Below are 14,925 nucleotides of genomic sequence, written 5' to 3'. Positions count from 1 at the left end.
AGTTGCATGAATGAAAAATAAAATTTCACTCATATTTTGGAAACAATGGAGAATAAATAAATCTGTGAACAACCTATCCATACTAAATTCATTTGTGTACTGTATAATAAATTTAACATAATAGTCCAGCTATTGTATAATACGTAGATTGTGTAAACAGACACAAGTAATAAATGAAGTGTTTATTGTTATGAATAGTCTTCCAAGTAATTCTTTACTTCTATTTTAACAATTTAATTGTTGGTAATCCATGATTTACAAACCTATTGAGTGAGATCAATACTGGCAGACTGTCACAGTATACATAGGGCATAAAGTTTCATTATGAAACTCAAATGCTAAGAATTCCTTTAGGAATGATTAAATTAGCACTATTTATTTAAGTTGCTATGTTGTTAAGTCCAGATCAATAAGTTCTGTCTCTTAGTGACCCTATGTACAACAGAACAAAACACTGTCTGATCCTACATCATCCTTACAATTGTTATGTTTGAGCCCAGTATTTTTGCCACTGTATAAATCCAACTCTTTGGGGTTGTACATTTTTTGTTGAATCCCTCACTTTACCAAAATTGTCTCCAAGACAAGTCCTTCTTGACATTATGTCCAGAGTATAAGAGATATTAGTCTCACCAACATCAGTCATAAAGAGCATTCAGGAGTACCTGTTCCTTCTTCTGGCAGACCATGGTACTTTGAATATTCTTCATCAACACCATAATTCAAATGCATTGAATCATCAAGTCTTCCTTATTCATTATCCAGCTTTCTCATCCAAATGACGTGATTGGAAATACCATAACATGAGACAGACACATATTTATCCTCAAGTGACACATTTGCTCTTGAACATTTTGCTGGTTTTTTTTTGCTGTTAGGTGCCAATGAATTGGTTGTGCTTCACAGTGGATAAGTACTTGGTTGCTAACCCAAAGGTCAGCTATTCAAACCCCTCACTGACTGTGTAAGACCATCAGTCACTCCATAACAGAAAGATGTGGCAGTCTACTTCCATCAAGGAGCTCTGGTAGCATAGTGGTTACGAATAGGGCTGCAATCCTCAAGGTCAGCAGTTCAAAACTACCATCTTTCCATGGGAGAAAGTTAAGGCTTTCTACTCCCATAAAGATTTACAGCCTCGGAAACCCAGTACAGGGTAGCTATGAGTCAGAATTGACTTCATAACACATAACAACAACAACTACCCCACCTCTGCTCTATTTAAGGAGTGTTCTCCTCTCCTTCCCCACCAATTCTCTGACTTTCTTTGTCTCCTCCTCTCTCTCCATCTCCTTTCTTCGTTCAATAAACAAAGATTCTGGAAAGGGTGTTCGATTTTCCTTCAACTTCATTCCTAAATTAACGCGCCATCGTGACCCTTCCTATGCAAACTGAAATGAGTGGACCAAGGTGTTCTGTCCTGCTGGGACTGGTGCTCTTGTTGGTGTCCGTGGGACCATGCCGAGGGAGTACCGAAAAACTCTCCGAGAGTCAGACACTTTTAAGCATCATCTTGGAGATTGTTCAGGAGAATAAAAACTGCACCTTGGAGGCCTCCAAGAGCTTGGAGTTTTTCAATTATCCTGTCATTTTTTTGGACGGGAGTGAAGTCCCTGACAACAGAGATCATCCTGAGCGGCAAAAAGCTGGTAAGTCATTTCGTTTACATTATTTATCTCAACAAATCGTACACACACACATAACACATGCACACACACACTTCACATTCACACTTACACAGAGACACTGACACATATAATCATGGACTACTTTTTAGTAACTTCAATCTTGAGTATTTTTACTTAAGTTGAATATAAAGGAAAACACTACAATTTGTATTTGGCTGAAAGAAGAAGTGTCTTTTAAAAAACACATTTAAAAAAGATGTTAATCCTGATTAAAAAAAAAAAAAGACTTCTAAAAGAAATATGAAACAGTAAGAGGTTTATGCACACATAATCATAACTTGCCCACTTCTTAGATGTCTGATTTGGTACCAGAGTCAGTAAATTCTGAATAGAACTGTCATCTGTTATTTTGGAAATGGGAATATTTTCAGCAAAGCATTTCCAACTGGAAAAATGGTTTCAGAGTGACAGCCCCATGGGAAATTTCTGAGGGAAGCATGTAAACTTTAATGCTTTTCATGACACAATTAAGTCAAGCATGATAAGGTCAATTTTATACAGACTGACCAAAGTTACGGAGTAAATGAAGACTGACATCAGGGAGATGTCTAAACCTTGCAAGTGAGTAGATTTTAAATGGAAGTGTTCTTTCAGATGGTATTTGGGAAGGAGCTAAGGAGTATTTGTGGAAAATAAAATTTGACATCACATACAATCAACACTAAGTAATTAGCACAACATGATACATGAAAATCATTAATGATGACTATAATAAACAAAGGCTGAAATCAGAAAGAAGATCAGAAAACCATTGTTATTAACAAGTGTAAAGCAAGAAATGTTGTAAAAGAAGTTGCTTGAAAGAGTTTTCCTTGACAATTTTGTTTATCTTGTATACAAGGCTAATGTGTATTTCTGTTTATTTACTCTGGCCTTCTCAATAGGTGCTTTTTAGTTCAATTTAACCTTTATCTAAATATATAACAAAAAATGTAAATTCTATAATACATTTATTGTTTGAAGGGTCAGATTTTCCTCCAAGAACTTTGACAGGTTATGACATTTGATTTCTAAGGTCTGAAAAATAAAAATGTCTAGAAGCTCACCATCAAAGCATAACCTTCCCCAAAAACTTTATGATCACTGTCTGTATTATGGTGATAGGGATAGGAAAGATAACATTGGAGCTTTGTGCTCCCATTAATTAATTGGAAGAAAATCATGCTCCTGAATACAAGTTTTTATACTGTCATGTATAACAATCAAATGTGGCTCAGATCTGTTTTATTTAACTAATAATCTGAGTGATACAGAATTTCCAGTAACTATCTTCTACCTGAACATAATGATGCATGAAAACAAAAATGCTTCTTTCAGGCAATATGAAAATAATTCACATCTTATTTCTTTACCCTCAAATAGATGGTAACTATGAGTCGGAACCAACTCCATGGCACATGATGACATCAGTAACACCAACAGAAACAACTAGTGAATATGTGAAGAAGATATTCATACAACATATTACGGGTAAGTTTTCTTCTTAATTCCTTTACTTCAAATTCTTCTGCAACTTGCTGAATCCTCATGATTGTTTTTTTTTCTTCCATGTTACAGGTCCCCTTTATTTTAGTGCACAGTGCAGCACATACTGTGAAAGACTGTATAACCACTCGAAAGAATGTAGCACTCCTGACCGTAAGTGACAAATCTGTAAATTACTTACGAGTACAGTGTAGAACATCTGAAATATATTTAATATCCTTTGATTAAATACATATTATGCATTTAATATATATATGTATTTTATATATATATATATATTTCATCTTAGATATGGAGTTAGGGCCCAGGGCATCCAGCTCATTGAAGTACATAACGAAATTCTACAGCAAAGTGTGTCACAAAATTGAAAATTATTCATGTCCTTTGGAATTCATTAGCCCTTGGAATAGGCCCCTTCCATTCACTTTCTTGCTTTGTTGATGTATTCTGTATTACATCTGTATCTACTGAACTATGACAAACACACGTTAAGATGGATTGTTAACATTGCTACTGCTGAGTCAATAGTCTGGGAAGCAAACAAAATCAGATTAATTTGAACCATTCTGAGTGAACTTTCTTGACCATACCTGGAACCTTGAGCAGAGACTTTTTTCATCAGTAATCGTAACCTCATCTATCAGTAATTTTATTGCAATTTCAAAACCCTGCTTTTCTGGCTGCCTTTATCAGTGGATCAAAAATGCATAGCTATCCTCATCAGTCTAGCTCTCAGCTATAAACTTTTCTCCTCCTTAGAGGTTTCCTTTCATTGACTAGTATAAAAATGTCCCTGGGAGTTCTGGTGTGGGGTTGAGGGTTAATCCACTGGACTGCGATGTCTGTTTGAACTTCAAGGTCAGTGGTTCAAGTTCATCAGCCACTCCTCAGAAACCCTATATAGGGTTGCTATGAATTGGAACTGACTCAATGGCACTTAACAACAACAATAATCCTTCTCTTCAACATGGTTCTTCTGGCTATCTATCCACAGTAAAATGTATTTTGTTTACTTTAAGGGCCTCATGCTGCTCTTTATACCTCGCATAATATTAGCAAGTGATTTATTATATATCGACTAGAGTTCTAAACCAATTTTTTAATAGGGACTAAAACTTTTAAGTCTGGGAAGACAAAAGTCTTACAAATATGTTAGGTATCTTACTGATCACTTTCAGAGAATATCCAGAGGGGCCAGCAGATCAGCTGGCCATTTTTACCTGCCCTTCCTTTTAAAAGTCATGAAGTGATCTGACAAGAAGTAGAAGTTTTTTTCTGTTTAAATCAGTGAAGTTTACCCATATGATAACAGCTCTAATTTATTAGAACATTTATATGCATTAGCTATTTAGCTAGGCACATTCACAAGCATTCTATCCATTCATATTGACAATCCAGTAAGGTAGGAATTATTGTAATTTCAAACATGAAACTGTGGTACACATAAGTGAAACATATCACATGACAAGCAAGCCGGACTAAATGGGATTCAAATGTTGATCTTTCTGGCCACACTCTTATCACCATAGCATTCTAACTCTAAGGCAAACAGCAAACATTTCCCAAGCAGTTTTTCTTTCATCATTTTCAAGCATTGTTTCAATTTCCCCCTTCGTTCATGGCATATATATCCAGCATACCCCAGTTTCTTATTTCCTTCCTTTAAAATAGAATCCCTTTCTGCTTGACAATTATTATACTGGAGTATAATTCTTGGAGTCAGAAAACTTATTTTATATTTATTGTTAAAAGTTGATTTTCATAGGAAACATGCTGTTGTTGCTAAGTCCTATTGAGTCAGTTTGAATTCATAGTGACTGTGTATAGGGTTTCTGAGGAGTGGGTGCTGGGTTTGAACCACTGACATTGTGGTTATCAATCCAGTGCTTATCCTACAGTGCTACATCAGGACTCCATATGAACATAGCATAATAATAGAGTCTACAATTATCCATTGAAAGTGATCTTAGTAGACATTACAACCAATCTTTTCACGTATGGATGAGGAAACAGACTTAAAAGTTTACATCGTACACCACCACACAGATCTTCTCAAAGCTAGGACTAAAACCTCATGTTCTGACTTTCCAATCCTTTTCTAATGCATTATGTTATGCTCCTTAAAGCCTATCTCTGGTGGACTACTGACAGATCTGTACATTTATATGAGGGTCTGTTAACTTGGTTTACATCTCTACTCAGGCCATAAAAAAACTGGAGAGCTGAAGTTAATATTCTTATGCAGTAGCATAAGAGAAAATTAATAGAATCCTGAAATATATTAGAAATTAAAGGAGCTATAGAGTCTTCTTAATAGAAGTGCAGATTCTAGGACCAACAACCTTGGCATCTGGCTAAAAATGCAGAATTTAAGTCCCACCCCCAAACCCACTGAATCAAAATCTGAATTTTAATACGATTCCATATTATTTCCATGCAAATTAACATTTCAGAAGTATTGCCTTAAAGAACATTCATATTTAATGGGAACATGTGATCAGTTTTAGGATTTCCAGACATGTTGCAAATGGGAAGTATTTAGAATTCATTGACTGGATTAACCCGTGAATTGACATAATGCACCACCTCCAAGATAAATGATCTATTTATGACCATTTTATTATAAAAACTATGGTGCAATTGATGAAAAAAAGCAATAAATCCAGGAGTCCAGATGGCCCTCCTTCTAACTCAGGATCATTTGTCTTCTTTGAACTCAAGCTAACTGTACTCTTAGTATTTAGAGGGTATATTTTTAGAAGTAGAGTTAGCTACTTATTTATTTGTCATATTGTACAGACTAAAAGTTGTCAACTTTTACTCATTCATTCATATTTTCAAGTTAGGAGTATGAATTCTTCCATTTTTAAGTGGGATTTTGCTGTTCTCAATAAGTAAATTTTAGTCATTTATAAACCGGTGCAGCTTTCCATAGAACTTCATCTTAAGAAAATTCCCTTTTGGTGGTTTATCAAGACTATTCTGACACATAGCAGCAGTATAAGACAGAGCAGATTTACCCCATAGGGTTTCCAAGGCTGTAAATCTTTACAAAAAGTACACTGCCACATCTTTTGCTGTGTAGCAGATTATGGATTCAAACCATTAAACTTTTAGTTAGCAGTTGAGTGCTTCAACCACTGTGTTACCACAGCTCTTTCCATGATTATTGTTGTTAAGTGTTGTTGAGTCAATTCTGATTGATACCAACCATGTAGGGGGTTTCCAAGGAGCACTGGTGCATTTGAACCACCAACCTTGTGGGTAGCAATCCAATGCTTATCCTGCATCCACTCACCAAGACCTCACTTATTTTCAGTAACATTTATCAGAATAGTGAAATGGGAAATTATGAAGGAAACCAGCCTGCTCTCAGAATTGGTCCATTACTTGCTTTCGTCATCCATTCTAGGTTTCTCTGCTTTCTGACTTGCCTTTTGATCTATTTTCTTTAAAATTTTAACACAGAAGCCTTTGTGATCAAGTTAGCAAGGGACTGAGTCTGCACACGACCTATAAGTTAGGTTACACAGGGATATGGATAGACCCTCTTTCCTGTGTCCTTGGAAAAACTGGTGTTATTTGGATAAATCTGAGAGCCACTGAGAGAATAAAATAGGCCGAGAGAGCAGCTGTGCAGCAGACTCTGCTTTCACCCCTTCCTTCTGTCCACTCACAACTCCCTCCACTATGTGATGCTGCAGCCCCTAACTACCAGAAACTATGAAATCAACAATTTAGAGTTCTCGATGGCAAATGAGTTTTCATATTGCTTCCAGGAAATTCAGAATATTTTTTTTAAATGAATGGATTCAGGAGTTGATATACTTGCAAAAACAATGACTTTTATTTATTTTATGAAGAACAATGCCTTTTATTTATTTATAATGAAGGTAACTGACAATGGTCTGTGATTTTTTTTTCCAACATAGAATATTACAAATGTGCCAGACTCCTTACTCTGTTGGCTGTTAATCCAAAGTGCCAGAAGCCTAAGGTAAGCTCTTTGACAGCAAAATGGCATTGGAACACATGCCAAATATTGGAATCCCATTGGAGACATGAAAAAATTCATGAGTGTTGAGAAAGATTTATTCTTAGGCATTACTTTGAGTAAGGTTGATATAACACTCAACATATCTCAAAATGATTATAGATAACCAGCGATAGAGGCTCCTGGTGTGGTGCTTTAGGATCAGCACTGGACTGTGGTCTACGCTGAATCCTAGAAAAGCTGACGTTTGATCTTTATTAGATAATTAGCATCAAATTATCCCTAATAGTGACGGCAAAATACCAATCCAGTTTTTCCATGATTGCCACAAACAGAATTACTAAGGATTTAAACTACATCACAAATATTGAACCTAAATATTATGCCTACACTTTTATTTATGATGATTTTCATTCCTTTTACTACCATCTATGTGCCAGGCCCAGTACACATATCAGGCACATAACTATGGAACTACAGTACTGTCCAAAACAAAATAGATTACACTATATTGTTGTTGTTGCTAAGTGCTGCTGAGTCAGTTCCAACTCAGAACAACTCTGTAAAGGATTTGTGAGGAGCAGCTGGTGGGTTACAACTGTTGACCTTGAGTTTCAGATCCCAGGCCTGACTCTACAGCACCATGCCAGGAATGACATTGGCTTAGAACCGAGAACTACAGCGGTTTCTTAAGTATATAGAAATATTGTATGGTGTAATTGCACTTAACTTATGGGTGTCTAGAATTAATGTGAAAAGTATGAATAGCTATAATAAACTGAGTAATAATACAATAAATGTACTTATTTTCCATAGGAAGAAAGCAGTAAAGAAGAAACACCATTCGGAATACCATGATAAATGCCATGGAAACCAACAGGAAAATATAACTTAGTATCTTTATAAACATATTCCCTTGTGAACCAGATTTATTTTTGCAGACAGACTCTTCCATGATTCTTTTGAGTTTTCTATGTTGACAGTTTGCAGATATATACTCAGTATATTAGTATACCTGAGAGTGATTTGTACCACGCCACTTTAGAAAACAAAAGATCACACGCCATATTTGATGTGTAGTTCAACAAAATGACAGAATATTTCATTCTCCTGACTCGTTGAAATCACAAACAATATTTCATTAGAAACATAGAATCTGAAATCTATATTTTGATATATTATTTGATATCTTTATTATTTTTACATTTCCATTCCCAGAGCATTATTTGAAGTTGCATGAATGAAAAATAACATTTCAATCATATTTTGGAAACAATGGAGAATAAATCTGTGAACAACCTATCCAGACAAAATTCATTTCTGCGCTGTATAATGTATTCAACATAGCATTCCAGATACTGTGTAATATGTAGATGTTGTAAACAGGCCCAAGTAATAAATGAGGTGTTTATTGTAATGAATTCATTTTTCAAGTAATTCTTTACTTCCATTTTAACAATTCAATTGTTGGGAATCCATGATTTACAAACTTATTGAGTGAGATCAATATTGGCAGACCTTCAAAGAATACATAGGGCATAAAGATTCATTATGAAACTCAAATGTTAAGAATTCCTTTAGAAACAATGAAATTAGTATTATTTATTTAAGTTGTTATGTTGTTAATTGCTGATCAGTCAGTTCTGACTCTTAGTGTCCCTATGTACAACAGAACAAAACACTGTCTGATCCTAAATCAACCTCACAATTGTTATGTTTGAGCCCAGTATTTTTGCCACTGTATAAATCCAACTCCTTGGGGGTGTCCATTTTTGCTGAATCCCTCACTTTACCAAAATTGTCTCCAAGACAGGTCCTTCTTGACATTATGTCCAAAGTATGAGATATTAGTCTCACCAACATCAGTCCTAAAGAGAATTCAGGAGTGCCGATTCTTTCTTCTTGCAGACCATGGTACTTTAAATATTCTTCATCAACACCATAATTCAAATGCTTTGGCTCATCAAGCCTTCCTTAATCATTATCCAGCTTTCTCATTCAAATGACGTTATTGGAAATACCATAACATGGACAGTCGCACATTTGTCCTCAAGTGACACATCTGCTCTTGAACATTTTGCTGTTTTTGTATTGTTAGGTGCCAATGAATTGATTGTGACTCACATCGACATTATGCACAAAACAAGAAAACACTGCCAGGTCTTGTTCCAAATTCAGTCATGTTATGATTGGGCCCATTGCAGCTATGCTAATACAACTAGTTGGGGGTCTTCTTATTTTTTGCTGACCCATTACTTTACTAAGCATGATGTCCCTTTATAGGGACTGGTACCTCCTGATAAGAGGAACAAAATATGAGAGATTAACTCGTACTATCCTAGCTTCTAAGTGCATTCTGGCTGTACTTCTTCCAAAGCCAGCCTTGTTTTTTCTGGCAGTCAGTACTCTTATCTTCTGTATTCACTGCCCAACTTTCATATCCATATGAGACTACTGAAAATACCATGGATTAGGTCAGGAGTACTTTAGTCCTCAAACTGACATCTTTGCTGTTGAACACTTTAAAGTGGTTATGTGCATCAGATTTGCCCAATGCAATATGTAGTTTGATTTCTTGTCTGTTGCTTCTGCGAGTGCTGATGGTGGATCCAGGCAAAACTAAGGTTTTGACAATTTCATATTTATCTCCATTTATCATGTTATTTATTCCTTCAGTGGTGAAAATTTTTGTTTTCTTTACATGAGGTGCAACCCATTTCACCTGATGTAAAGGTTTTGATCTTCATCAGTAAGTATTTTAAGCCCTCTTTGCTTTCAGCAAGCAAGGTTTTATCCTCAGCACATCACAGGTGGCTATTGAGTCTTCCTCCAATCCTGATGCCACAGTCTTCATATAATCTCATATAATCCAGTTTCTCACATTCTATGTTCAGCGTATAAATTGAATAAGTGTGATGAAAGAATACAACCATGGTACAAATCTTTACTGATTTTAAAAAATTCAGTGTCTCCTTGCTCTGTTTGCACAACTACCTGTTGTTCTATGTACAGGTTCCTCATGAGCACAGAGAAGTGTTCCAGAATACCCATTCTACTCAGTGTTGGTCATTGCTTATCAGGATCCACACAGTCAAAAGCTTTTGCCTAGGTTGTTAAGTGCGGTTTTGGGCTCACACTCATAGTGACCCTGTATAGGGTTTCTGAGGAGTGGCTGTTGAATTTGAACGTCTGACCTTATGTTTCAAACTGACCTTGTGGGCCAGAGCATTATCCCACAGCACCATACCAGGATCCTTAAATACTGCAAATTGAGGCTTGAATATTTTATTCAGTTTATTCAGTTTGATAAATTCTGAACATGTTCTTCCCTTTTGTTTTTCTAACTCTAGATCTTTACACATTGACTTTGTTTTCACAGGCTGCCCTTTAAAATTTTTTATTTAGTTCTTTACCTCCTTATTTCTTCTATTTGCTTTAGCATCTCTACACTGGAGAGCAAGGTTCTGAGTCTGTAGACATCCATTTTGATCTCTTCCTTCTTTCTTGCTGTCTTAATGACCTGTATGATGTTCTTGATGTCATCTCACAACTCTTCTGCTCTCCAGGCCTCACTGTCTAATACATCAAATCTGTTCTTAGCATATTTCATAATTCAGGAGGGATATGTTCAAGGTCATAATTTGGCTCTCTTGAAACAGTTTTAATTTTCTTCATCTTCAGTTTGAACTTATATATAAGCAATTGATGGTCTGTTCCTGGCCATGCTTTGGCTGATATGGAGCTTTTATATCATATCTTTCTAAGTTGTTACTGTTATGTGCCGTCGAGTCTGTTACAACCCTGTATAGGGTTTCCAAGGAGCCTTTGGTGAGCTTGAACCATGGTTCTTTGCAGTTCAAATGGCTTTGCACTCTGGCGCATTAACCCATAGTGCCACTCAAGGTCTCCGAATAGATATAGTCAATTTGTCTTTGTGTATTCCATCAGTTGACATGTATACTCATCTTTTGTTGTTTAAAAAAGGTATTTGCCACAAAAAATTCATTGGTCTTGCAAAATTGTATCATGTGATCTTCAGCATTACTTCTACCACTAATGCCATATTTCCAAACTACTGATCATTCTTCTTTGTCTCATACATTTGCATTCCAATTGCCTGACACACACTTCTGATTATAATCCACTCAGTAATCCTTGTTTTGTGCAAATGACTGCCTCTTGGTCAATGCACAAGTGTCTAATGAGCAAAATTAAGTGTTCTGGAATTTCCATTCTTCACAATATTATCCATAGCTTGTTATGATCCAGTTGAATGCCTTTGCATCACCAATAAAGCACAAATAAACACCTTTCTGGTATTCTCTGATTTCAGCCAAGATCCATCTGAGGTCAGCAATGATATTCCGAGTTTCATGCCCTCTTCTGAATCTAGCTTGAATTTTTGGCAGCAGCCTGATGTCCTGGTGTGGTGCTATAGAATAAGCACTTGACTGTTATCCACAAGGCCTGTGGTTCAAACCCACCAGCCACTCCTTGAAGACCCTATATAGAGTCAATGAGTCAGAATTGACTTCACGGCACTTAACAAAACAACAACCTGTCAATGTACTAGTACAGCCATTTTTAAATTATCTTCAGAAAAAATATTACTTGCCTGTGATATGAATGATATTGTGATTTCTGCATTTTCTTAGAATGGTTTCAAATATGGATCTCTTCCAATCAGTTGGCCAATTAGCTGTCTTCCAAATTTCTTAATATAGACTAGTGTGCACCTCCAGTACTGCATCAGTCTGTTGAAACATATCAATTGGTACTTTTTTCAATTCCTGAAGCCTTGTTTTTCACAAATGCCTTCAGAGCAACTGACACCACCATTTTTCTTGATCAATGTACCTCTTGACATGCTTACACATCAATGGATTATTTTTGGTATAGTGTCTCTCTACCAATATTTTGTCCATAGAATCTTTCAATACTGCAACTTGAGGAATGGTGTTTTCTCTTGAGTCTTTTCAGTTTGAGAAATACTGAGCATGTTCTGTCATTTTGATGTTGACTCTAGGTCTTTGCACATTTCATTATAATACTTGACTTTGTCTTGTTGAGCTGCTTTTTGAAACCTTCTGTTCAGCTGCTTTACTTCATTTCTTTTAATTGATTTAGCTTCTGTATGTTCAAGAGCAAGTTTTAGAGACTTCTGACTTCGTTTTGTCTTTTTTATTCACCCCTGTCTTTTTAATGACATTTTATTTTTCTCATGTAAGATGTTCTTGATGTCATCCCACAACTTCTCTTCCACCATTAGGATCAGCACTGAACTGCGAACCACACAGTCCTCAGTTCAAACCATCCAGCTGCTTGTCAGATATCCTATACAGGGTTGTTATAAGTTGGAACTTATTTGGCAGCACTTACCAATGAGAGCACTCAGGTAGCCATTATGTATTCTCTGATGATATTTCCCAACTTCTCATCCAGTATTAGGATCAGCACTGGACTGCGAACTACAAAGTCCTCAGTTGAAACATACCAGCTGCTTCTCAGAAATCCTATACAGGGTTGCTATGAGTTGGAACAGATTAGGTGCCAATTAAAAACAGAGTGCACTTAGGTAACCATCATGTATTTTCCTATGCTATAATTCTGATGATAATATTGTTGGCACTGAATATGTTAATAACTAGCCCTGGTGTTGCAGTGGTTAAGTACTTGGTTGCTAACCCAAAGGTCAGCCATTCAAACCCATCACTAACTGTGTAAGACCATCAGTCACTGCAACCTTCAAGGTCAGCAGTTCAAAACTACCAGCTGCTCCGCGGGAGAAAGATCAGGCTTTCTGCTCCTATAAATATTTACAGCCTCAGAAACCCTGTACAGGGTGGCTGTGCGTCAGAACCAACTCCACAGCACATAACAACAACAACATAGACATCATTGGTATGATTAACATCATCAGCAGCATCATGTTTTTCTGCATCAGAAGTACTAGAAAAATAAAGTTGGGGAATGAAGCAAAATATAAAGTGTTTAAATGATTATTATAAAATGACACTATATTTTATATAAACTACACGAAACTTTCAATAACTTTTTATTTTAAGGTCATAAAAACATGGGTTTTAACACTTTTGATCCATTTGCTTTCGAATTTTACTGCAGACGGCTTTGTGATAAAGTTAGCTAGGAACTGAGTTAAAACTAGGAAATGGCATATAGTAGTTTACATCCTGAGTTCCTATTTCATTCTAGCACTCTAGTCCATTTCTCATATGGCATACAGAAAAGGGTCTGTTTGTTTTCTTTCTTTTTTACTATCAGTGAATGAGTACAGACTTCTCTTAAGTTTTTGAAGGTGGTATGCTAGGGAAAATGAGAATGCTATTTTTATTGTGTGTACATATGATTAAATCACCACCGCCTCCAGAGATGGACCGGGCATATTCTCAGAATGAAACTTTTATCTACTTTCAAATGGAAAAAATAACATCTTCACATCCATAAATAAAGAGTGTTGTTGTTGTTGTCAGGTGCCATTGAGTTGGAACCAACTCATAGGTACCCCATGCACAGCAGAACGAAACAAGGGCCAACCTCACTACCGCTGCCACACTTGAGTCCATCAATGCTGCCACCTAGCCAATCCATATCATTGGGGGTCTTCCTCTTTTTCTCTGAGCCTCCATCTTACCAAGCATGATATCCTTCTCCAGTGACTGTTTCCTCCTGACAATATGTCCAAAGTATGAGAGGCGAAGTTTGACCATCTTGGCCTGTAAGGAGCACTCTGGCTGCATTTCTTCCAAAACAGATCTATTGGTTCTTTTGGCAGTCCATGACATTTTTAGTATTCTCCTCCAACACCACAATTCAAAGGCATCAATTCTTCTATGATCTTCCTTATTCACTGTCCAGCTTGCGCATCCATATGAGGTTACTGAAAATACTATGGCTCGTGTCAGGTGTACCTTAGTTCTCAAGCTGAAATCTTTGCTTATCAACACTTTTTATATATTCTTCCTGTTTGTCAATTCAGTTTCCTTCTATTGTCTTGTCTGGAGACACAGATAACTGCAGTTAACCAATATAGCAAGAGTGGTGGTGGTGGTGGTGGTTTTGTGCCGTGGAGTCGGTTCCAACTCATAGCGACCCTGCACAGGATTTCCGAAGCTGTAATTCTTTACAGGAGCTGAAAGCCTCATCTTTCTCCTGCGGAACAGTTGGTAGTTTTGAACTGCTGACCTTAAGGCTTTCAGCCTGATTTGTGACCACTACGATACCAGAGCTCCTTATAGCAAGAGTAATCATTATCAATGCAAGGTGCCGCTTATATGGAATTACTACTGCGGGTGGTCTCAGGATGAGTGCATTTCTGTTTTGCCAGATGCAAAATGAATACTAGTCTGGTTCTTCATAGAAAAGTTGGAAAGAAAAGAGAGATAATATTCAAATATATATAAGTCCTAACAGTCATTCCTCTTCTTGAAAAGTAAATGTTGCTTTGGGGAAAGGCATTATTGAAATTTTACATTTAAAAATTAAATTCAAAAAAATTTAAATTAAAACATTACAAATGATAGAATTTTGATCTGTGTTAGAAGTTTCTGTTCACATAAAGCCACTTTGCTTTTTGGACTTAGTTGTTAGAATGGGCAGTAATTGAGTTTGTTTTGGCCAAGAAATGGCTAATGTTTGAAACACTGATATTTCTTCTGTCCTTACAATTATCATATTTTTTTCAATAATTTTCTTCTAATTCCAAAGGTTTAAACTTGCAATAATAAATTATATTAACTG

General features: G+C 36.3%; 1 protein-coding gene across 1 annotated transcript in view; it reads left to right on the top strand.

The window, feature by feature from the left end:
• Positions 1–1,396: 1,396 nt before the first annotated feature.
• Positions 1,397–14,925, top strand: part of LOC102836840 (protein FAM150B-like) — a gene marked incomplete at its 3' end in the record, with an annotated part of 21,036 nt that continues 7,507 nt past the window's right edge. Inside the window, exons 1-4 of the mRNA XM_006863993.1 lie at positions 1,397–1,649; positions 3,051–3,158; positions 3,246–3,326; positions 7,106–7,170. Coding sequence (XP_006864055.1) covers positions 1,397–1,649; positions 3,051–3,158; positions 3,246–3,326; positions 7,106–7,170 — 507 coding nt within the window. The remainder of the gene's footprint in view (positions 1,650–3,050; positions 3,159–3,245; positions 3,327–7,105; positions 7,171–14,925) is intronic.

The sequence above is a fragment of the Chrysochloris asiatica genome, unplaced genomic scaffold, assembly GCF_000296735.1.
Source record: "Chrysochloris asiatica unplaced genomic scaffold, ChrAsi1.0 scaffold00058, whole genome shotgun sequence".
Lineage (NCBI taxonomy): Eukaryota > Metazoa > Chordata > Mammalia > Afrosoricida > Chrysochloridae > Chrysochloris > Chrysochloris asiatica.
This window is presented reverse-complemented; position numbering and strand designations above follow the sequence as displayed.